This window comes from Puma concolor, chromosome E1, assembly GCF_028749965.1.
Source record: "Puma concolor isolate L17-30 chromosome E1, mPumCon1.1.hap2, whole genome shotgun sequence".
In the NCBI taxonomy this organism is placed as follows: domain Eukaryota; kingdom Metazoa; phylum Chordata; class Mammalia; order Carnivora; family Felidae; genus Puma; species Puma concolor.
In genome coordinates this window covers 49,055,596-49,080,751 of record NC_141680.1, presented here as the reverse complement: position 1 = coordinate 49,080,751, position 25,156 = coordinate 49,055,596, and the positions used below count along the sequence as shown (strand labels likewise).

General features: G+C 45.2%; 1 protein-coding gene and 1 long non-coding RNA gene across 8 annotated transcripts in view; one reads left to right on the top strand and one right to left on the bottom strand.

Moving 5' to 3' along the window:
* The window catches only part of TEX2 (testis expressed 2), a 106,071-nt gene that overhangs the window by 60,646 nt on the left and 20,269 nt on the right, over positions 1-25,156 (top strand). For all 6 annotated transcript variants that reach the window (XM_086687736.1, XM_086687730.1, XM_086687732.1 and 3 more), the window contains 5 exons: positions 3,701-3,901; positions 5,006-5,345; positions 6,596-6,843; positions 17,846-17,992; positions 22,215-22,314. In XM_086687736.1, coding sequence (XP_086543862.1) covers positions 3,701-3,901; positions 5,006-5,345; positions 6,596-6,843; positions 17,846-17,992; positions 22,215-22,314 — 1,036 coding nt within the window. The remainder of the gene's footprint in view (positions 1-3,700; positions 3,902-5,005; positions 5,346-6,595; positions 6,844-17,845; positions 17,993-22,214; positions 22,315-25,156) is intronic.
* LOC147574477 (uncharacterized) lies at positions 14,870-20,503 on the bottom strand. 2 transcript variants are annotated; one of them, XR_015244240.1, is made up of 3 exons: positions 20,346-20,503; positions 19,401-19,651; positions 14,870-15,081 (listed from the first exon to the last, which is right to left on the bottom strand). It is a non-coding gene; the product is annotated as an uncharacterized LOC147574477 (long non-coding RNA). The 2 variants fall into 2 exon arrangements; XR_015244239.1 differs by having other exon boundaries at positions 19,401-19,623.

Genomic DNA, 25,156 nt, shown 5'->3' with positions numbered 1-25,156 from the left:
TTGCTCTTTTAATCTCATTATCATTCCCTGACCCTAAGAAAGTCTTAAGCGCCAGCCCTTCCATCCCTCCCTCCATGGATTCTTCTTGGTTTTAGTAGCTCTGCAAGTAACTACAACGTGGCCTTTCAGCATGGCTCTGAAGTAGCCCAGAAAAATTGGATCTGCTTCAAGTCCTTTATTAATCTATTCGCCTTTAGAACTTTAGGCCTAGTAAGCCTATTTATGTAAGAAAGTGTCCTTTATTAATCTATTTGCCTTTAGAACTTTAGGCCTAGTAAGCCTATTTATGTAAGAAAGTGTCCTTTATTAATCTATTTGCCTTTAGAACTTTAGGCCTAGTAAGCCTATTTATGTAAGAAAGTGTTTCCTGCAACCAAATTGAAATAAAAAGAAAATGGTGGCTTGCATGCAGGAGATCTTTAGTGAAAATGTTGTTTGAAACCTTTTAGATAAACATTGTTTAAAAAGACAAATATATTTCTAGAAAACGCATATTTTTTATAGTATATATGAACATTCACCAGATAGACCATATTCTGGGTCATAAAAACTTAACAAATTTAGGGATGCCTGGGTGGCTCAGTCAGTTGGGCGTCTGACTCTTGATTTCGGCTCAGGTCATGATCTCACAGTTTGTGGGTTTGAGCCCTGCATCGGGCTCTGGTGCTGGGCTCGAAGCCTGTTTAGGATTCTCTCCCCCTCCCTCTGCCCCTCCCCTATTCGTGCTCTCTCTCTCTCTCTCTCTCAAAATAAATAAATTAACATCAAAAAAAAACACAACAACATATTTAAAAGAACTGAAATTAGGCAAAGCGTGTTCTCTGACCATCATGGAATTAAAAACTAAAAACCAATAACAAAGATATCTGGAAGATTCCCAAATATTTGGAAGTTAAACAGCATACTTCTAATTAGCCTGTTGGTCCAAATATAGTCATAAGGGAAAATAAAAAATATTTTAACCAAATGAAATTGAAAGTACCTATCAAAAATTGCAGCTGGCACAGTGCTTAGAGGGAAATTAATAGCATTAAATGCTTGTTTTAGAAGTACAAATTACCAATATTAGGATTGAAAGAGAGGATATCACTAGACTCTACAGACAAAAGCATAATAGGGAAGTATTACAAACAACATTATACCCGGAAGTTGGACAACTTCTATGAAATTCCTCGTAAGACACAAACTATCAAACTACCAAAGCTCACTCAAGAAGAAATAGATAGCGTGAATAGTCCAGTAGCAGTTAAAGAAATTGAATTCATAGTTTAAAACCTTTCAATGAAGAAAACCCAAACCCTAACCCTAACCCTAACTCCAGGTTCAGATGGCTTCCTTGGCAAATTGACTAAACCTTTAAGGAAGAAATATTTTACGCAAACTCTTCCAGAAAATAGGAGAAGGAGTACTTCCCAACTCCTTTTATGAGGCTAGCTAATATTGAAAGATATTGCAAGAAAACTATAGACCACTTTCCCTTATGAACTTAGAGGGACAATTGAACAAAATATTAGTAAGCCAAATTCTGTAGTGTATAAAAAGGATAATAATAGTGGTATGCTGGTAAGCTGGCTCTCTGGGACGAGGGGAAATGCTCTTCATACTGTTCACTGATTTCCAGGCTATAAAAACTCCCACCATGGCTAATTGTAAGCTAACAACGTGAGGTCACTGACCGTGGAGTCAGGGAGAGATGTGTAGAATTAGCTCTCGCGAGCTGGTATAATCCAACTTCACATCATGACCAGTACATAATTTTCCTGAGAATGCAAGATTGGTTCAACATTCAGAAATCGATGAACGTACTTCACCATTATAACAGACTAAGGAAAAACACACAAAACACTATGAATCAAAAAATGTACTTAGTTCTACACTTAACAAAATAAAACTACCCAAACTGATACTCTTAACAGTACAGTCTACTTCAGGCCCCATTGTGCTCTATGTCGCCTGTCCCCTTTTTCATTTCATTGCTCTGATCATTGCAACACCTAGATTACACCCTCTTCCTGTGGCCATTGCTTGCTTATTCAACATTTTTAATAGACGCAGTGACACATTAGGAGGAGGAAGAGATACTCCTAACGCATGCAAAAAAACCAAAAAAACAAAACACCCTACTGAGATCTATAAAACTATATAATTGGCTCATAAATTTTGCATATATACCCCACGACGAAGGTTGTTTGTTTGTCTGTTTTTAACTTACATTCAGCGTACTTTTTGTGACGACCTTTTTATGGTTACCCCAGCAGGGTGGTAACATGGTGAAATGAAGACCCAGTTCTCTGCTGATTTGGGAGCAGCCTTGGGTCAAAACTCCTGTCCTTTTTAAAGTCTTTATATCAGCTCTTGACAAATTACTTGGCACATAGAGAGACAGTGCATGTTTTGATGAATGGATAATTGAATAACAGAGAATTCTGAGGATTCTGCATTTGCAGAGGCTCTCAGGTCAAGACTTCAGTGTGAGACTCAAGTACTCACCACGGAAATGACCATTCTTTGAAAAGGATGGCAATCCCAACTGCAGTGTGATATTTAGTACCTCTCTGCTTGTTCCAGAAACATTTATAAAGTGAAGGGAGTGGAAGATAATCAATTAAAGTTCCCTAGAGAGTTTCTTTTTTTTTTTTTTAATGTTTATCTTTGAGAGAGACAGAGCATGAGCAGTGGAGAGAGAGCAGAGAGAGAGAGGGAGACACAGAATCTGAAGCAGGCTCCAGGCTCTGAGCTGTCAGCACAGAGCCCAATGCAGGGCTCGAACTCATGGACCAGGAGATCATGACCTGAGCTGAAGTCGGGCACTTAACGACTGAGCCACCCAGGTGCCCTGAGAACTTCTTTTAAGGAGATCTGGGACACTGTATCATCTGAAAAAGTACTGTGGGGCAGGTAGAGTATTAGATGATGAATATTGATCACAGCTATGAGAAGGAGCTTTAGCATAATTTTATGGTGTGTTAGGCTTTTGTGTGTTGTCCATGCACTTTAATGTGTGTGCTGTTTTTGAAGATCAGTGTATAAGTACATTTATGTTACTGAGGGGAGACCTGGGGCACAATTTTACTCATTGAAGTTATTATATGTGTTTGGATTTTGAAATACTGTTGATCATATCTCTAATATTCAGTGCCTAATTCCTGATCATCTGCCTTACTGTGTGATTTCAGCGAGCCAGAAGTGGAGCGGTAGGTGTTCTCTCAGTCCTGGAATGGTAGCATGAGTTAATGTGATCTGTGACATTCTAAAGATGGTTTGCAGGTGACCTGAGAAGAGAATGAGTTTGGCTAATTTAAGAAGGCCAGACTGGATGGGATTATTCACCCCCAGAGGAGGTCAGGCGGAGAGACTTGTTCTGTTTACATGAATAACACTTTTGAGTTTCCTGATTTGCTTGTTAGCTTTAAAAAAGAAAGAAAAGAAAAGAGAAAAGAACCTTCTATTTAGAGAAATGGACATTATCATTCTCCCCCAAATCCAGAGTTTCAGTTATCAGAAACATACTAAATTATGCCTCCACCCTAATTATCCTTCAAGCTGAGCACTTGTCTTAGCAACCTCTGGTCACCAATGAATTGACACTGGCGTCATAGTTAGGTTTGGTTTCAGTGTCCCGAATACCTCAGTGGTCTTCGTTTTCATAGCCAATCAGATTTGTACTCTAATTTTACTAATGGAAGTTTTTCTTCATCAGGGATGGATGAATGAGATTTACAACTATGATCCAGAAACTTACCACGCGACTTTGACCCATTCAGTCTTTGTTCGACTTGAGGGTGGGACCTTAAGACTTTCAAAACCCAATAAAAATATATCCAGGAGGGCAAGCTACAATGAAACAAAGCCAGAGGTTACCTACATCAGCCAGAAAATCTACGACCTTTCAGACAGCAAGGTGAGCCCAGCTAGTATGGGAAACACAAATGAAAGAAAAGCATTTGGAATCTTGGTTGCTTTACTGCATTTTTTCCCCTCAAAAAGGGTGTGTGTGTGTGTGTGTGTGTGTGTGTTTAAAGTATTAGTATAATTTAGGATGGTGCCTTTCATGCAGATCAGCCAAGCATCTTTTTAAATGCAGATTCTATTTCAGCAACTCTGAATGGGTCCTGAGAATCTGCATTTATGTGAGCTCCCAGGTGATACTCTTGCTGCTGGTCAGCAGACCACACTTTGAGGAACAAAGGCATAGCACGCTCATCTGTTTTAAGGGTTATTTTTTTCCGTCAAACAAAAAGCTATGTTAGTGGTTTAGAGTAATAACGACTGTACATGTGGAAATTATGGGCTTGTAAAATAACTACATTTTGATAAGTGTTATATGCTTCTGTTTTTGAGAAAGGTAAATCATTTGTTATTCCAAAAAGCTATAGGTTCTCTGTTGTTATAACTCATGTGAGAGATCTTGAAGTTTACCCCAACGCAGAAGTATTTAAAATAGTTTTTGTATAAATTCACTCTTGAGGCTAATAAACTTGAGCTACCATCTAGATCTAGGTGGATAAATTCATTTGTTTTTTTCCGGTGTAAGGTTGGCCCAGGATCATTAAATTCAGTCAGTAGTCAAACTTAGTTGATGATGATCTACTCAATACTTTATGTGCCACTGTTACCTAAAAATTACAGATACCTGTTAACGCTTCCCGAATTCTTAAACATCTGCTTCTGAATGAGTTTGAGGAATAGCAGGTCCCTTCTAAACATTTATCCCAGTTTCTTTTTTTAAAGATTTTGTTTTCAAGCAATCCCTGCACCCACCATGGGTGGGGCTCGAACCCACACCCCCTAGATCAAGAGTCACACGCTCTCAACAACTGAGCCAGCCAGGCGCCCCAAATTTATCCCAGTTTTTATAGTCGTGTTGTAGACAGGGTAGTAATTATGTCACACTTATTTTAGTCCAAAAGGCTATGAAGTTTGCATCATGTTCTGCATAATATTAATGCACAGTGTGGCCAATTCTTAATTTTGTGTGTAAATCATCATTTCCCTTTCACTCTAGATTTATCTTGTACCTAAAAGTTTGGCTCGAAAACGAATTTGGAATAAAAAGTACCCCATTTGTATCGAGCTTGGTCGACAAGACGACTTTATGTCTAAGGCCCAGACTGATAAAGAGACTTCTGAAGAAAAGCCACCAGCTGAGAGAGAGCTGGGAAGTGAGGACCCTAAGAAGCCACCCCATCCTCAGGAGGGAACGAGATCAGGCCAGCGAGATCAGATACTGTATCTCTTTGGGAGAACTGGCCGAGAGAAAGAGGAGTGGTTTAGGCGATTTATTCTGGCATCTAAACTGAAGTCGGAAATCAAGAAGCCGCCTGGAGTCTCTGGAAGTAAACCAGGTAATGACATGTGTGCTAAATGCTTACGTATGTTTAAAGAGTCTGAAGGAGAACAGATTCTGAGAGAGATTCCCAGGTAGGTAGGAAGGAAGCCCACCCTGAACTGATGGTTGTCTAAGGAGTGTTCGCACGAATCATTTACCTTTTAGGCTGATCTCTGCAACCCTTTGCACTGAATCATTTAACCACGGATGGAATGACTTGCAGATGTATGGGGTTTTGCCTTTCCTGGTTCCTTAGGATTGTATTTATTTTTACATACTGTGACTCCTCTGAGAAAAGAAACACAGGAGAACCTTAGATGTGACAAGGAGGCAGGTGAGTCAGGGCAGTATTTCAGGCTAGTGCTCTTAGGCTCCCAAACCTGAACATGGTCCGCCACGCCTGAGATCACCATAGAAATGCAGAGTCCTCTGGCCTCCCGACTCACATTTGTACCGAGGACCTGTCCCTCTGCCCCATGGACCCCACTTGCACCTTCGCTGAACCTCTCGGCGTTCTCTAGACCTACAGGACCCTGTCCTTCCTTTTTGCATATGCTGTTCCCTTTAACTGGAATGCTCTTCCCCCACCTGCACCAGGAAAATGCCAACTACTTCTTTAAGAGGCAGCCTGGAGGACACTACCTGTGAAAGTCAGCCCTGGGGCTCTCTTGTGCAGAGGTAGTCACCCCCATCTTTCTGCCCTGAAAGTCCTTCAGTTGGGCTTCAGTTACGATGGTTATTACAGAGAGCTGTGATTTCTTTGCCTGGGTGCCCAAATTCAAGGTCAGGGATTATGTCTCATTCTTCTTTTAATGTGGAATTGACCCAGAGAAAGTGCTTGATGAAAACCGTTGTTGAATGAAAGATGGTAGGTCTAGAATTGCCCCGAGCCGTGGGTGAGCACTTAGCTTTCTGCCCAATTTCCATTTCTCCCGGGGGGTATGTCAGTTCCGTATTTGACCCTAAGTGCTTACCAGGGGGGAAGAAAAAGAGAAAGGGACTTACCAGATGGGCTTCATGGCTTTCAGGTCTTCTGAATTATCTTGGAGAAGACTAAAAACTGTTCTAAAACATTATCTATTATTAGAGTGGAAGGTATTTTTCAGGCTAGGAAATGAAACCGTATATTTTTTAAACAATCATTTGTTAGCATTATTGGCTGGTTTTCAGCTCAACCCAGTTGTGATAGTTGTTCGATGTTCTGTGTTCCGTTTCCTCTGCAATCATTCTTTCTGTGAATTAACAGCCATCACTTCTTTGCTGCAGGGGTTTTGCCCTCACATAGCAGACACAACAGCCCCTCGGGGCACCTGACCCACAGCCGCAGCAGCAGCAAAGGCAGTGTGGAGGAGGTCATGTCCCAGCCGAAGCAGAAGGAGCTGGTGGGCAGTGTGCGGCAGAAGATGCTTCTGGACTACAGCGTGTACATGGCCAGGTGTGTCCCCCAAGAAAACCGAAGCCCCCAAAGGAGCCCCGTGCAGAGCGCGGAGAGCAGCCCCACGGCTGGGAAGAAGGTAAAGCTGGCTGCCTGGGCCGTGGCTTTTCTGCTTTTCTGCTTTTCTGCTCAAACTCATTTCTACCTACGTAAGCACTCTGAGCACTTCTTGTGTACTAAGCCCAGCTGTAGGCACTGGGGACATGGGAGTGAACAAGACGGATAAGGGCCTTGTCCCTTCAGGTGGCTGGTGCTCTAGTTGGTCGGGAAGACAGCAAGTAACAAACACCTGGTGGTGGCAAGAATGAAGGGAAAGCCAAGTACGGGATGATGGAAAATGACCAGATAGCTTTTTTAGAGCAGTGGTCAAGGAGGGCCTCCTTGAGGAGGTGACATTTGGGCAGAGACCTGACCAAAGTGAGGAACTGAATCATGGGATCTGTGTGGGAGTGGCATTCCAGGGGAGAGGCCAGCGAGTGCTGAGGCCGAGGCCCGGGGGCCGGCAGGTGGTTGGCGTATTCACGGAACTGCGATGAGGCCAGTGTGGTGACAGGCAGGGCCTCGTGGGATCAGTTCTGAGGAGGGCGGGACGCACTGGGAGGTTTTTGAGCAGGGAGTAATGTTGACCTATTTAAGGTTAGAAAACCACTGAGTTGGGAGACGTGGATGGAGGGCAGCTGGCTGGATGTGCTGATGAATTAGGGCTGGGGCGTGAGAGAACCGGATGGGCCAAAGATCACTCCTAACCTTTGACCTGAGCAACTGGGCAATCAGTGGGGACGTCCTCAGGCTCGTGAGTAATAGAGGTCTCATTCCTCAGTTACCTTTGTGTTCTTAAATTCTCAGACTCCTTAGCTATTTCCAGTGCTTTTGAAGATTTCCCACGCGCATTACTCCCACAGTGTAACAAGCTGGACATTGACTCAAGATCATCTGCGATAAGATAAGGAATATAAGCTGCCATGTGCCAGATTCTTTAGGCACTTCCATAGAACTACCGTGATCCCTTAAACAGTCTTGCAGATTAGATGCTCTTCTCTCCCATTTTGTAGATGGAGAAACAGGCTCACCCAGTTGAGTAGCTTAATTTCACAGTTGCTAAGTGACGGCATGTACGAAACCTGGCCTGGGGGCTCCCTGGCCCTCAGCTGCCACGACTGTCATTTTGCTGGCCATTCTGAAACTGTGCTGGACCTGAGGCCTCCCGCCGCTACTCCGCTCAGGCCCTAAGCACCGCCTCCCGCCTGTGGAGCACAAAGCCTGTTTTTCTCATGTTCAGTAGCTTGCTACAGTGTTTGACCTCTTACAGTGACTGTATTTCTGTTCTTAACAGGAAGCACTTGGTGCCGCCTTCTTTGCGCTGTTAGCCAGTCATGGGTTTTCATTCATTTCACTGATCGCCTTCAGTGTGGAAGAGGCCCCTGAACCCTCACTCAGCTGACTCTGTCAGCCAAAAACAGACCATATGCCTCTGCCGGCCTCTCACCCACTGCCTCTGCCCTCTGACCTAAGTTACCAGCTAAAGTGGGAAGTTGACCTTCCTCTAGGCCGGGGTTGGGCAATACAAAACGATTCTAGGGATGTCCTGTTTACCACCAGCGAATCCCCCTGCCCCAAATCCCTTTTCTCCCTGGGTTATCAGCTGTCTGGCCTCTCATCAGACTCAGGGAAATCAGGAAGATAATTGTATTCATACTAATGTAAGAAAATTATGTAATAAAATTCTTGCCTTTTGAAAGAGTTCCTTAAATTTAAAACAAAAACAAAAACACAGGCCTGGGTGGCCCAGTCGGTTAAGCATCTGACTCTTGATTTCATCTCAGGTCATGGTCTCATGGTCGCGAGCTAGATCAAGCCCCGCGTCGGGCTCTACACTGACACAAGCCTGCTTGGGATTCTCTCTCTCCACCCTTCCCCATCCGCCTCCCACCCCCCGCCTGCATTCACACATGTGAGCGCGCGCGCTCTCTCTCCCTTTCTCAAAAACAAAACAAAGCAAACATGTTTTAGAACATTGTTTCCTCAGTGTTTCTTACATGTGCTTGTTGTATCGTGTCCCCACTGGGGTCTGTGGAAGCCCCAGGAGGGGCTGGGGGGCCCTGATGGCGCATAGCCCAGCCCCTCAACCCAGCATCGCTGCCACTGGGAGATTCTCTACCGCAGACCTCCTTTCTGAGTACTTGGCATTTACCTCTTTAAGTGTCAAAACATGTTTTTCGTCTTCTAAGTATGATGAAAATCTTTAAAAGCCACATTGCATTTCCTGGCCCCCTTAGGCAGAGCAGGCAGGGACGATTTAATCTTGATAATTGAAGAACTTAACAACAAACAAATCCAAGCTTGTCGTCATGCAGGCCTGCCGAGGTCAGAGGCCTCTCACCCCGTCGGAGCCATCAGGCTGCGGATCCTGCAGCCGTTCATCTCCATTGCCATTTGGCTGCTGTTTGTCCGCATCCTTCTAGCTGCTTTTCCTTGAGTGCTTCCCCATCTCCCACCCCCACCCTTAATGCAGTGACTCCAGTCTTCGTGGGCTGGGAACCCAGAGAGGCAGAGCCGTGTGAACGGGATGACTGTCCTTTTGAAGAAGGCCTATGAGGCCTGGAGCCGGGCTCCAGCATCCACTTGGCCTGCCTGAAGCGTGTGGCGGCCTAACGTGCATAACGGTTACTCATTTTACTTACCGACTTGTACTTGACTGGGCTTGTCAGCGAAGGCTTCTCTCTGCTCCATACAGTGTCAGCTGAGGAGGTCGGACTGGGGGCCGGAGGAGCTGAGGCATCCAGGGAGTGGAGGCCTCACTCCCACGGCTGGCACACAGATGCTGGTAGTTGGCTGGGAGCTCACTTCTCCGTGTGGCCTGGTGACTGGGTTCTGAGGGCAAGTCTTTCTAGAGAAAGAGCCACCTTTTGTGACCTAGTCGTGGAGGTAAAATAACACCACTTCCATCATGTTCTTTTAGAGCAGTCAGTGCACCTTCCCAGGTTCAAGGATGGGGGTATAGATTCTACTTCTTGCCGAAGAAGTAGCAAGTTCTTGGAAGAGCGTGTGGGTTGGGAAATACCATTGTGCCATTTGGGGGAAGGAAGATCTGCTATAGCTTCCTGTACTACTTTTATTTCTTTTCATGCTTTCCTTGAATTAAGTCCGGGGAAGTAGTTCTTAACCAGTTTTACTTCTTATTAATTTTGCAGTTTAAGCAACCAAGGACCTTTTCCCTCCATTTTTAATTTTTTTTTTTTTTTAAATTTTGTGTGCGTGTGAAACATTAACATGGTTCCAGAGATCAAAGCTGTGCAAAGACCTACACTCAGAAAAGGGCCATCTCCCCCACCCGGTATCTTCCATTCCTCCATCCCTGACGTAAGCCAGTCTCCTTAGTGTCTAGTTTATCCTTTCTGGCTTTATTGCCCCTTCTGTCTTAGTCAAAAGGTAGCATATTATGGATACTATTTTGTACCTTACTTTTTTCACTTACCAGTACATTCTGGAAATCACTCCACATCAGTTCATAGATGTCTCTCCCTCCTCTTGTTTTTAAACAGCTGCAAAGTACTTACTCCATTGTAAAAATGTTTCACAGTATATAGACATTCTCTCTTTTATAGGGGCTTAGAGGTTGTTTCCAGTATTTTGCAATTACAAACAGTGATGCAGTGAATAGTTTGTGCATGTGTATTTTTGTGTTGTTGGGGGTGTATCTCTAAAATAAAATCTTAGAAGTGAGGTTGCCACATCAGAAGGTAAATGCACATGTATTTTTGCGAGGTGTTACCAAATCCCCTCCGTAAGCGTCGCACCAGTGTTTGTTCCCACCAGCCATGAATGCCTTTGCCCCCACAGTCTCGCCAAATATGGACCCTTTGGATGTGGCGATTACTGTTCATTCTTCCTGCCAAAGACTGGGCCACGTTATTTCTTAGGGTCCACTGCCTCTGACATAATGAGTCCGAGAGAAACTGAAAGGGCTCAGAGACAAAAAGGAACCCTTGACATTTTTTCAAGTTACACTCTCACGTCACCAGTGTCAGCCACCAGCCAGAGCTTACCCAGTGTAGCAGGTCCCCTCCTCTTTCGTAGAGGGAGCTTGGGACACAGCTCCAGGCCTTCGCTTCAACCTCTCCCCTTCCCCACTGTCCCCCTGCTGCTGCCCCTTGTAGGCCATGGTCAGAGCATCTCTTACCCTGAAGGCTCCAAGTCTAATGGCAGCTTCCACCCACTGGGCCTCCTTGCTCACGTTCACCCAGTGCCAAACTAGGTCAGGAGGTGAATGGGGCCACTGGTGCTCAGGAGCCAAACTTGTGTTACAAACACCCAGGATGTAATTGGTAAATATAGACTAGGTTTGTATTAAACAGCGCTAAAACAACACAGTAATATTGTAATTATTCTTACAAAAATTAAAAACATATTCAGGGGATTCTGCATATTGAAACCACTTTGGAGCTCAAAACTTGAATTATAAAACCACTCTTTTCAAGGAAAGGCCTGGTTCTCCACTTGTTTAGTGGTTAGTGACCAGTTACCGAGCCCTGACCGGCCCTCGCGACTGCTTTGTCCCACAGCCACAGGCTGTGCAAGCCTCCAAAGTCTCCAAACCCCTGTGGTATTGGCGCCATTTTTTTGCTGTTCAGGCACCTCAACATCTAGAACAGTTGAGAGACCATGAGGCTGGCTGAGGAGGCCAGAGCTTTATTGTCTTGTCAAGGTAGTCTGCTTGGTTTGAGGAGGAAATTTAAATAGTAATTCAGAAAACAAGAAAATAAGGAAACTCTGTTTTTAATAATGTCTCCAGGTGGCATAGCATTACCCCTAGTGTGGTTAGCTCAGGAAGGGGGACCACAGGGCTGCCTGCAGATTTGCTCTTGGAGGCTGCTAGTTCTGTGTGCCCCAAAGTGGCCTGCCTGGGAGAAAGGACCATCGGTGGGGCAGTGGTTTGCCTGTCCTCCAGGAGCAAGGCTCTGATACTCAGATTGTGTCACACACTTCCATGCTCATTATCCAGGGAAGATCCTAAATGTTGAGAGATACTGTAGGCCTCCCAGGTTTGGAGTGTCCTGTCTTCATTATTACTAGTTGTACTAATTGTCTTGTTACCTATGAACTGGATTGTAAGATATTACTCCCTATTTGCTGTTATCAGATGAGAACCCTAAAAAGCAAATAGGAATCCAACAGAAACCAGGAAGTCTTAAATGGAAGAGTGGTTTTCCAAAACTTCCCCTTTCTCTGCTCAAAGACAGCTCTTCAAACATTTAAAAGTAGAATTGAAAAGTGCTCCTTACACAGTGAGTAAAAAAAACCATGAAACCATATAGTTAATTTAAAAATAAATTTTAGGGGCACCTGGGTGGTTCAGTCAGTTAAGCATCTGACTTCGGCTCAGGTCATGGTCTCACAGTTCATGGGTTCAAGCCCTGCATCGGGCTCTGTGCTGACAGCTCAGAGCTTAGAGTCTGCTTCAGATTTTGTGTCTGCCTCTCTCTCTGCCCCTCCCCTTGCTCATGCTCAGTCTCTCACTCTCTCTCAAAAATAAACATTAAAAATTTTTTAAATACATAAATAAATGTTAGAAAGGATACAGAAAAGAGTGCCAAGACAGTTCAGGGAAGCGGGGAGAAGGAAAGAATAGTCTTTTCAACAAATGGTGCTGGAACAACTGGTATCCACGTGACAAAAGAATGAAGTTGGACCCCTACCTCACACCATGCACAAAAATTAACTCAGAAGAGCTCAAAACTATAAAACTCTTAGAAGAAAACATAAGCATAAATCTCTATGGCTTGGGTTAGGTAAAGCTTTTTTAGATAGGACACTGAAAGTACATGCAACCAAAGAAAAAATTATAAAAAGATAAAGTAGGGCCGCCTGGGTGGCTCAGTCAGTTGAGCGTCCAACTCTTGATTTTGGCTCAGGTCATGATCCCAGGGTCATGGGGTTGAGCCCCATCAAGCACTGAATGTGGATTCTGCTTAAGATTCTCTCTCTCCCCCTTTGTCCATCTCCCCAGCTCATGCTGTCTCTCTCTCTCAAAAAAAAAAAAAAAAAAAAAAAAAGGATATATTTCATCAAAATTAAAAACTTGTGCCGCAGACAATACCATCAAGAAAGTGAAAAGACAACACACAGAATGGGAGCAAGTATCTGCAAATCATATATCTGATATTCTAGGACCTAAAATAGTTAAAGGACTCTTACCACTGAATAATAAAAAGGTGAATGACCCATGGGGCACCTGGGTGGTTCAGTCAGTCTGACTTTTGCTCAGGTCATGATCTCGTGGTTTGTGAGTTCAAGGCCCACAGTGGGCTCTACACTGACAGTGCAGAGCCTGCTTGGGATTCTCTCTCTCCCCCTCTCTCACTGCTACCCCCCCACAAATAATAAATAAATAAACAAACACTTTTTTAAAAAAGTGAATCACCCAACTAAAAAATGGGCAAAGGATTTGAATAGCTATTTCTCCAAAGAAGATAAACAGATGGCCAGTGAGCCTAGAAAAGATACTCGGTCATTAGTCATCAGGGAAATGCGAATCAAAACCACAATGAGATACCACCTCACAACCACTAGGATGGCTAGAATGAAAAAAAGATGATAGCAAATATTAGTGAGGAAGTAGGGAAGGTAGAAGCATTGTATGTTGGTGGTGGGAAAGTGAAACGATGCAGCTGCTATGGGAAACACTTTGGTAGCTCCTCAAAGTGAACCTCTAGCTGTGCGACCCAGCAGTCCCGCCCCCAGGCATATGGCCCAGAGAAACGGAAACGTATGGCCATGCAAACACTTGTACACAAACGTTCATGGCTCCATTATTCACAGTAGTCAAGAGTGGAAACTTCTGCCACTTGATGAATGGATAGAATGTGGTAAACGCATACAATAGAATGTTATTCTGCAATAGAAAAGAATAATGTATGGACATGTGCTATAGCACGGGTAAAGCTTGGAAACATGATGCCTCAGAAGAGAAGGTCAGTCACAAAAGAGCACATATTGTATGATTCCGCTCATGTGAAATGTCCAGAAGAGGCGAATTCACGGAGATAAATTGATGGTTGGTTGCCTGGGGACGGTGGGGACGGTGGTGGGGGTGGAGTTGGGGGAGAATGGCTAGGGGCTGCTCAGGAACACGAGGTTTCTTTTGGGGGTCATTAAAATGTTCTAAAGTTGATGGTGGTGACAGCTCTGTGAATATGCTAAAAACCATAGATTTTACTCTTTAAATGGGTGCATTGTGTGTTATGTGAGCTGTATCTCCGTAAAGCTGTAAAAAAAAAAAAGAAGATACAAAACCATGTTAGTTTGATCCAATTATTTTTTAAAGTTCTGTGTCCTAAAGAGTTACAGACATTGAAAAAAAAGACTGAGAGGAAATAGAATAAAAATGTTTTAAATAACTATATCTAGATAGTGGAATTATGGGTGTTTTCTGTAATAAATATGTATTGTTTTTATAATTGGGGAGACAGTTGACGGGCCTGGGGGAAGGGTCTTCCATTGTGCCTTCCCCGGGACCCAGCAGTCCTTTGTGAAACCCTGATGGCGCCAAATCGTGTGTGACCAAACCTTAGGAGCAGAGGCTCTGAGCTCTCTTTGGAACAAAAAAAAAACCAGGGTTGGCCTTGGCCTCCTGCCATTTGTTACAGGAAAGTTTACACTAAAAAATTAAGTAAATTTGTAATTTACTCTGGAGTTTAGCTTTTAATAAAAACTATGTCCCAGGGCGCCTGGGTGGCTCAGTCAGTTAAGCATCCAACTTCAGCTCATGATCTCGCGGTTTTTGAATTCAAGCCCCGCATCGGGCTCTGTGCTGACAGCTCAGAGCCTGGAGCCTGCTTCAGATTCTGTGTCTCCCTCTCTCTGCCCTTCCCCGGCTTGTACTCTGTCTGTCTCTGTGTGTGTGTCTCTCTCAAAAATAAATAAACATTAAAAAATAAAAAATAAACTATATCCCAAGAGCTTCTCAGACACTCATGATGGCCTCCTTCAGCTTCAGGCCGTCGGACTCTCCAGGCCTTTTTTTGGAAGTCATTTTGAGAAGGTTACCCTATCTGAACGTATGTATATAGTTGAAATGGTGAAATGAATATTCTCACATTCCTTCCTGCAGGCAAATAGCAATGTTAGGAAACACACGCATATTTATTCTTTAAGCTCTTACATTTTTATGACATTCATCGGAAATGAGTTCTTTCTAGTAGCCTGGTGAAGCCAGATTTTGTTCATAAAGCTGCTTCGATGCATTGTCAATGTTTTGCTGCTCTTGGATTTTTCTTTGTTCCAATGAGTTTGTGAAGAGAGAAGCCTGGAGAAGGAACTGTTGAAAAGAAAAAACAACCTGCTTGTCGGTTATTTCAGAAATTTGTTTCCACATCGTATGCGTTTGGCTTGGAACATAAATTGTGAAATAGCCTTTGTTTCTTGCTCTTTTGTGCTAAACCCGTTTGCTGTGAATAACTAGTGTTGTAAAGAAAGGTTAATAAAGGGTAGACTCCCCCACGTGAGAAGGGAAAGTAACCAATCCTCTTATGTTGCCTACAGATCTAAGCAAGACACGTGCTGCCCTGTGTGGGCACAACTTGGCAATGTCTAAATACCCGGGGGAGGAGGACATTGTTCTTGGATGGGTGTTTACTCAGAAGCCTGTGTAGATAATCTGATGAGACTCAAAGACCGTAACCTCAGAGAAGTTGGACCATATCCCCTTGGGGGCTGGGCGCAGATGTTCAGGCAGAGAGAAAAGTGATTCCCAAAACCATGTCCTATCTGTGGCATGACTGAGTGCTCAGTGATCACAGACTTCTGCTCCTGCATCTAGAACCTGGTACTAGAAATGTCTTGGTTAGGGGTGCCTGGCTGGCTCAGCCGGTAGAGCATGTGGCTCTTGATCTCTGGGTTCAAGCTCCACGTCAGGTATAGAGATTACTTAAAATCTTAAAAAAAAAAAAAAGTCTTGGTTAATATCAAAAGATATTACAGCACTGGAAAGAACAGAGGTACTGTATATCCATTGAAGTGTTGGAATGACCAACATGTATTATTTTTTAAACAAGAGTTTAGTTGTTTTTATTTTGAGAGAGAGAGTGTGTGTGCAGGAGAGGGGCAGAGAGAGAGGGAGAGAAAGAGCCCGATGTCAGTGCAGAGCCCGATGCGAGGCTCAGTCCCACAAACCGTGGGATCATCACCTGAGACAAAGCCAAGAGTCAGACACTCAACCGACTGAGCCACCCCGGCGCCCCCAGAGTTAATTTTTTTTTTTTTTAATGAGACTCACCAACATTCCTAAGGGACACCCATGAAAATACCCGAATTTAAAGGACTCCTAGAACACAAAATGTCCCCTGATAGTCTCCCCTTATGTGCGATAACATTAGATTAAAAACCACAAGCAAACTCCCAGACCCCCAAGGAGAGAGACGGCATCTGCTCTGACAAGACTAGTGGACAGGTGGGTGCCACTCAGTCCACTAGGCCCTGTACAAGCTCAGTGACCGGTTCCCCTGCCTCGGACCCTCAGAAGTCCAGGCTTCAGAAAAGTCCATGTAGGTACATGCCACAGGCCTTTGGGGTACTCACAAGTCATCAGATCTCCAAGCGTCAGGTCCACGAGCACCAGGCCACCTGGGTACAGTCCCCCTGGCCAAGGCACACAGCTGTGACGTGGGCAGTCACAGCTGCCTGCCACAGACAGCGCTGGCATGAGCACACACACACTAAAAGTGTGAAGAGGGCGAGGGCATCTGACGTGCGTTATGGCCGCAGACAGCCCATAAGGTCAGAGCAGATGCATTTGTACAAACCGTAGAGGGAAGAGAAAGGGTGAACAACTCGCTGATTTCTGCGTTTCTAGTTTTTTTGGTCTTTGCTTTTCCAAGGCAAATTGTTTCTGTAAGGCCGTAGTCTAATTAGAGACCTCAGCATAAGGAAATGTCTTGTCCCACCAGGTGCCAGTCACACCACCTTCCTCCCTCGGGACAGAGCAGGTGGAGATCAGGGAGAAGGAGGCTCTGAGTCAGGCTGTGCTGATAAATGAGGGGCCTCGGGCAGGACACTGAATGGTTCCAAGTCCGTTTCCTCATCCCTAAAATAGAAGTAAGGGTTCCATGTTTCTGGGGCATCGTAGGGCATAAATGAGGGAGCCTGAGAAACAGTCTTATCACGGGGCCTGGCGCAGGGTCAGGGGGCAGCAACAGTGACCACGGTGGTGGTCAGCAAGCATTACCTGCACTGCCAGGTGCCCTGCCACACCCTACCTGGCCCTCTCCAGGCCAGGGTCCGTCATCTGATGATTAGCCTTGGAAACCAGAAACTAACTCAAATTTGTCCTTCTCCCACCTTACACACTGGCCATGCTAGATGTTTAAGACAGGTTGTACCAAGTGGAGGTGAGACCCAGGGTATCTCACTGGGCTGACTTGGGGAGAAGAGCTGTAGGAATTACACAGAATTCTCGAGAGCGAGCTCTCTCTAATCCAGGGCTGTGGTTCTCAACCTCACCTGTTCAGTACATCAATGAGAGCGCTTCTGAAAATTCTGATACCCGCTTAAATGAGTATCTCTGGGTATAGGGCCCAGTGTAAGCACCCTCCCTGCCTCTCTCTCGCCCAAGAGGGCTGTGGGTTCACAAGAACCTGGCTGACTGTAGGAGTCCTGGGCATGGGATGTTTTCGGGCTGCTTTGTGAGGACCAGCCTCATGGTTATATGTCCAGGAAGCCTCAGCTGGAAGAGATAGGCAGACATTTAATCAGAGATGTCATTAGTCAAAAGTGGGTACCAAGGTAATTTGGGAGGCAGGACAATCTGGTTGAACTGATTGTATGAAATATTAGCTGGTTCACAGGAAGACGGGTAGTAGAAGAAAACAGACACAGAGGAGTTTTTATCTGTGGTGGTGGCTTTTGTTTCTCCTTTTTTCTATTCACTGACATAATGTGAGACTTGTAATTTATAGGAAAGAAATACAACTCCCGTGGTCGCCCATCTCTATAGGAAGGGAACCTTCAGTGACTTTGTAAAAATAAGCACCTGTCTTGTTCTCCAGTTGCTTTCCAGCTAATTTCGGTTCCTTTTCTTTTGCCAGTTGCCAGAGGCTCCACCCTCGGAGGAGGAAGAACAGGAAGCCTGGGTGAATGCCTTGCTTGGAAGAATGTTTTGGGACTTCTTAGGAGAGAAATACTGGTCTGATCTGGTGTCTAAGAAAATCCAAATGAAACTCAGCAAAATAAAGGTATTGTTTTCCACACAAGAGGCTTCCAATTTTCATACTTCTTAATTTGGAAGTTTTGTATCATTATATCGTAAGTGAAAAATAATTTGGCTTGAAGCATATAACATATGAGAACAACAGCTGTGACCTCGGCCCTATGACTAACCATACCTGGGAACTTAATGAATGTTCCTGTTTACGCTTTCCTTTTTGTTGCCCACATTGTTATCTATTTTAGGTGATAGTCCAGAATCTGATGCGGGAAAATGTGAGCTTTTGTAGCTGGTTTGTCGTGTAGACCACTACTGTCCTTCAATTAGTAAGGAACTTAAATTGTATTTCTGGAGCCCACCTAGCCTCACCGTCTAGGGGCCGCACCATCCTTGCTGAGAAAAGTGCCAGACCACAAACCTCTTTCCCAAGTCGCGCTGCCTCTCCAGGCCGGGAAAGTTAGCATGGAACTCTAAATGTGTCTGGGTTTGACCTTTACTTCTGGCCAGATGGTATTTTATTTTGGGCTCTCTCTTTGCTGAAAAACACCAGTCCTGGTGCTGATCAAGGGCCCACTTGGAAGTAATTTTAAACTGCATAAATATTACTCACGATTGCCACTAAATGAGTAACTTGGTTACCACCTCTGCCAACCCAGAGACCTTGTTTAGGTTACTTAGAAGTAAGTTTTTGACCAAGCAAAGACCCAGCCAAGGAAGAGTCACTTCGGTCCCCAAATCGTCACTGAGAAGTTGCACAGTCAGCAGCTTAAATCAGTGGATCTTTCTGGGTCATAGATACCTTTGAGACGCAGAAATGAATGGTTTCTTTCCATAGAAAAATGCATAGTGATGCAGAATTTTGCCCATGACTTCAGAGAGTTCAAGGACTCCAGGTTAGGAAACGGTGAGCTAAGGTAAAATTGCATTAGAAGGAAAATGTGGGCATGGGGAAGCTTCGATGTGACTTTTCATCTTTCCTTTGGGTGACAGACCAAGCCCCGGGTGACAGATCAAGCCCTGGCAGGCTGTGTGTGCCAGCCGGAGGCCAGTGTCCTCTCTTCCCTAACCCCTGATGAAGAGGAGAGGCTGCCTTCTGAGCTGGAAGAGTGGATTTTGAGGCAGAATTCGGGGCAGGGATTTGGGGGGGCTCAGCTGACACAGGTCAGCTGTTGTTTTTCAGGTAGATTGAGGGTTGAAACCGCTCTGCCAGCCGGGTCCAAGAGGAGGGCAGGAAGTGGCGGTAACCCTCCCGTGTTTGTAAACAGGCAGCCGCGCTGGAGCTCACTCCACCTCTTCCCTCTTTCTGGGGAATGGTGGAGAGCTTGAGTTCCTGGGTCAAGACACGCAAGCGGGGCCAACACTCCTCTTTTCCCAGAGGCCCTTCCCCGAGCGTGAAGGCTGGGGTCCCTGGCATGGGAGGCAGAGAGCAGACATACCTCAGCTCCAGACAGGACACTGCTCTCCCTGTTACACACATTCGCTTCTCTCGGGTGCTGGAAGTCCATGGAACCTCTGCCCTCCTGGCGGAGATCGGTGGGCTCTCTCATCCCAGAGGAAGTTGAGGGAAAGTCTGTCATTTTCATCTTCTCCCCCTGCTGGTCACGGGCTTTTTCAGTTTACAGACTTAAAGCTGCCTTTTGTGTTGTGAGGTCAGAAGCGCTAGAAGGTTAGGATGGAGAAAAGTGGCCTAGATTCAGTAGTACCAGTAGTTCAGAGACAGGGACTGTGCCCCCTCCATTGCCAGCCTCAGCAGCTCCACCTTGACCCCAGCTGCTAGCCCTGACTGCCCCCCTGCAGACCAGAGGACACCCTGGATGTGATAGAATAAACAGAAGTAGGATATTACTCAAATTCTGAACCTCCTACCACTCTTGCCAAGAGAAGTCTTACTATCACCAGTATCCAGATATCCTGGGAAGGACTAAAACCTGGTAGCCAGTGTTGGTTAACGGCCAGTACAAGAGCCCGCACAGCTGTCTGCTGTGACAAAGATCTCCCCTGTCTCCTGCTTTCCCCTGAAGGCCTGACATGTGGAGAACTCTTTGATGTCCTTGCCCTGCAGTCTCAGTTTGTCACCCTCCCATGTGAGAGTGACTCATGTTGTGAAAGAGCAGCCCTGTGTGTGTATCTGGTGCCCAGTGATGGTTTAAAGCAAGCTGACTTTCTGCCCCAACAAGCAAGTACATTCTTGGCCCTAGCCGGCCCCTCCCAACACCGCCATGGGGCTTCAGTCATCATGGGCCTCTTGTGCCCCGGGTCAGCAAATGTTGTTATCGCAGACAACTTCCAGCGTTCCCCCCACCAACCTGAGAATGTTCCATACACCTGGATGTCCAGCTGGGTTTACTCGGGAGGGTAAAGAACATGCAGTGGGTTCTTACCTCACGGTGGTGCCTTTGGGTGGGAAGAAGAGAGTTTCTGGTTGAAAAGAGCAGAAGGAGTGACTTTTCCTTGCCTTCCCCTACAGAGTACGAAGGAGGCTGACCAGGCTAGGGCCTGGACCTGAGAGTTTTGATTCAGATCAATTGTGATTTGGAGGGGGAGGGTGCTTAGAGATGTTCTAGAATCTTGGAGTTGGGCACTCTGGTGAATAAGTAGGAAGCCAGGTCCTGCTGAGTCCCTCCCCGTTCTGCTTACTGGTGATTAGAGCCCAGCTCAGCCCTACCGAGTCTTTCTCAGTCCCCAGTCCCACAGCCCTTCCCTTGTCTTAGGTTTCTCCTCTGCCCTTGCGGGGAACTGCAGGGCACAGGATAGGAGGACTGGGACGTTGGACAGGAGTCTGGGAACTCAGACCCTCTCTGCATTCACTCCCCTTGGTCAGTGTCGGACTGCTGTTCCCACAGAAACGCAGCGTGCCCCTGACTCACTGGGTATTAGAGTGCTGATAATAGACAAAACAGTCTGGGGCAAGGGTGCAAGAATTTGGCTACATTCTTGGCCAAGTAGCATTCTGTAGGCTGATAGGGAGGCCAACTGCCACATAACATTGATGCCTTGGAAAAAGGTTTTCCAAATACAGCAACCACCAATTCACATGCACGTTTGAGTACTGTCTCTAGTCACATTTTGTCCATCACAGCCATCATAACCTCTCTAATTTCAGTATATTGCATGTCTTACACATGCAATTCAGGTGAAAGAAACATGGATGGGTTAATTCTGTCATCTTGAGGCAAAGTAGGAATTTCTAAGCATATGAGTACTCAGATTATTTTCTTTAGAGCAAATTCCGACTGATGCTATATTAGTTGGAGTCCCAGCAAGAAACAGCACACTCAAGGGGAGTAACCTGAGAGGAGAGTTGATTAAGGGGAAGATTTACAATGTGTGGGCCAGTGTAGGAAAACCAAAAGGGACAGGGCAGGACCCAGGGCTGGCAGCTCCCTGTAGGGGAGGGTTACCGCTCCCTGTAGGGGCAAAAGCAAGGAGCAATTACCAGGCCTTGGGCAGCATGGCTGTGTTGCCTGTCTGACAGGAGCGGTGGCCTTCAACAGAGGGAGGAGACAAATCCCTGACAATACTCTTCCCCATGTACCTCCCTTCTTCCCTGCCCATTGGTGTATCCCATGGGTCAAGCCCAGCCAGAAGCCAGAGGGCAGGATAGCCCATTGATGTGGTTTGCACAGACCAGTCTCTCGGGGTAGAGTGAGGAACTTGAATCCAGGGTAGGCAAAAGGAAAATGTCAAGCACTGGTTCAAGGGATGTGATTTTTTTTTTTTTTCCCAAGGATTTTAATAAATACCATGAATTTGCCTATCAGAAACGTTGGAGCAGTTAGTAGTCTAAGAGAGGTCCACTTTCCCACACTGTAGCCAACTCTAGTGACCTGATCAACATGGCTGATGCCTTCTCCTCAGTCAGGTCTCTAGCCAGACAGCACTCTTCACAGAAGCCTTCGCTGACTTCCTTGGCCAAAATAGCCACCTCCCACCCACACCCCAGCTCCCTCTATCCCACTACTTGCCTTACTTTCTCTGTAACACTAATCACTCTCTCAGGTTATTTATTTGTCTACTTCTTTATCTGTTTCCACCTCTCCAACATAAACCCCACGAGAGCAAGGACCTCGCCTGACTCATCCACAGGTCTCTCTGTAGGATGATGCCTAGTATGTTGTACGTGCTCCATAAATTTTGGTTAGATGAATGTGTCCCCAAAATCTTGACTGTCGTTCCTTCTGAGAGTATGTTGAATTCTAACATTGACCGGGTAACTAATGTCTCATTCATTGTTTACTTCTTTCCTCCAGCTCCCCTACTTTATGAATGAACTAACTCTGACGGAACTTGACATGGGGGTGGCTGTGCCAAAAATCCTTCAGGCCTTCAAGCCTTATGTTGATCACCAAGGTAACTCTTAATTGCCTCTAGCAGAGAATCGCCCATTTGTACGGGTGTTAAAATGTCTTAAAATGTCTCCATCACAGCAGATTGAATACCAAAGCTTTGTGTATAGAGGGAGTTTGGGGCCTTTTTAAGCATCTGTCTCATGTCAATTGTCTTTTGTTCTTAACAGTCACAGCTTTCAGCCGATAGGGAATAGATCCTAATTCTTCTAGTCTCTCAGATCCTTGAAGGTCCTCACCCAGCCCAAACATGCCCAGGTGCCAGTTGGTGGGGCCTGGGCATTTGTGTGATTTAGAAAATAGCCCCTGCCCTGGATGGCTGCAGCCCTTGCGAGGGTTTTCAGCCCTGCTCGCCCCCAACGTGCACCTGCCCCAGCCTTCATCCCTTACCAGGTGCCGCCATTCTTCATATGCATTCGCACCTTTGCGTTGCCCCAGCTTCTAGGTTGCAGATTCTTTGACCTTCATGTTTCGCATCTTGATGTTCCTTCCCACGCCTAGTAGGCGCTCAGTAGGTATTTGAAAAAATGAAGACGTGTTGTCAGCAATATTTTGAGAGTATCTCTCTCTGCTGGGGGAGGGTGCTCAGATTTGATTTTTAAGACATGCTCCTGACACCTTATTTACACCTACTCTTGTGAGTTGGGGCAGAAAGAACTGATTAGGATGTATAGAGTTTAAATAAAATTATGATGTAAAAGGGGCACCTGGGTGGCTTAGTCATTTGAGCGTCTGCCTCTTGATCTCGGCTTGGGCCTTGATCTCATGGTTGTGGATTTGGGCCCCATGTTGGGCTCGGCACTGGGTGTGGAGCCTACTTAAAAAAAAAAAAAAAAAAAATGGACATAAAGACTTGTGTGTATTTTGTGTCACGTGGTTTTAAAAGAACCATGATGGAGGAGTGCCTGGGTGGCTCAGTTGGTTGAGCATCAGACTTGACTTCAGCTCAAGTCATGATCTCACGGCTCATGAGTTGGAGCTCCGCATCCAGCTCTGTGCTGACAGCTTAGAGCCTGGAGCCTGCTTCACATTCTGTGTTTCCCTCGCTCTCTGCCCCTCCCCCACTTGCACTCTATCTTTCTTACTCAAAAATAAATAAACATTAAAAAAAATAAAAGTTTAAAAAATTAAAAAAAAATAAAAGAACCGTGATGGAAAATTTAGTACACAGGAATGGGGGGAAATCAGAGGCGCAAGCCAGGTAGGCGAGAATAGTCCATGAACAGGCCGGGAAAATCTCTCCATCATGGAAGTGTTCGACTTCTTTTATGTAGTATTCCTTTCCAGATGCACCTCTTTCCACCTAAACCAGATTGACATTATTCCTCAAAGGCACAGGAACAAGGTGGAGAGAAAATAATTACAACTTTCCGAGGGTGATATCTGTTTTGAAGTAAATGTTTGGTAAATTTATAGCATCTATTTTTGTCTCTCTATAGCTGTATCAGATGGCTCTTGAATAGTTTAATGAAATCATTTTCAGTGTTGTATACATTTGATGTGAATACAAAGAGATTTTTTTCTAGCCCTACAATTATTGCAGCTCTGATGATCTCTTTAGCAATATTTCAGCCTACAGTGAGCCCATATTTCCATGCTTTTAGTATTACATGGATTTCAGAGATAGACCAGAGTGTTATTTACAAGTCCAAAAGTCCACCTAATACCTGCATGTTAAGATCACCTGTAACCCCTTGATCATGTCTACACTTTGGTAAATCTGAGTGTTCCTGGGTTTGGTTAATTTATGGTTCACAAAGGGTAATTCTAGAAAAGATAATTTGCAAACAACGGTTTACTAGAGTTCTTTTAACTACATGTGAAAATTTTAAAGGTACATTATTTATATGTTGAGCACCTAGCTAGGATCTCCACCTCATCGGCGTATGAGGGCTGCCTGCCTGTCTTCCTCTGGCTCTGGTGGGCTCTGGGCTCCCCTTTGCTCTTGGCTTTGTGAGGAATTGACTAGTAACAGGCTGGTAAATGATCAGCTAACATACACCTCAGGCTTAAAGAAAGTAAATAATACGTGTACGTGCTGTATTTCCTAATGTGTTAGCAGTCTGTTATCTCTGTCCTTTGTTGAATTAATAGAAATTTCCACCAAGAAAGAAGCAGGGCCACAGCTGGGCTTTGCTGTATCTAAGGAGTGTCCCCGTAGCTTTGAACTCTGCTGCTTCCCAGGGCAGCTTGGTCAGGCTTTGAGTGAAATTCACCAAATGCCTAAGCCTCTTTCCTCTTCCTCTGGAGCAAGACATTTCACTACCCAGATCAAAGCTTTGCCAGTTTTTAATCCATTCGAGGCTCACTTAACTCCTTTCAGGGCAAGCTTTAGACATCTGCCTGCTTATGTAATAAGGAAGGAAATGTTATGAAAGAAAGGAATGATAAAAGACATAAAGCCTGTGGGTTTTAAAAGTTTGATCAAATTAGGTTTTCCCAAGTCTGCAAAAGATGCTTGTGATGGTACAACAGACATAAACATAAAGGAAATGTGCTGTTTTGGATTCCATTGCTCTAAGGGAAACTTTACTTTGAAGGAAATGAAAATCAAGAATGACTGGCTAAAATGGACTCTGGAAAGCAGAGCTCACCTTCCGGGGAAATACAAGCCCAATGAAGAAGGCTTCCACAGCCCTAAAGATGGGGCACCTTCTGGGGGAATCCCCACACACCCTTTTTTTCCCCTTTTTTTCCCCTTTTTTGTTTCCTAACTTACTTGTTGGAGACAATGGCTGGGGGGTCGGGGTGCAGATGGCTCGGGCCAAGGCTGACTGGATCACTCTGTCCTCAGGATGAGCAATGAACGGTGGTTCTGAGCACAGCTCTGGGGCCGGGCTTTGGGA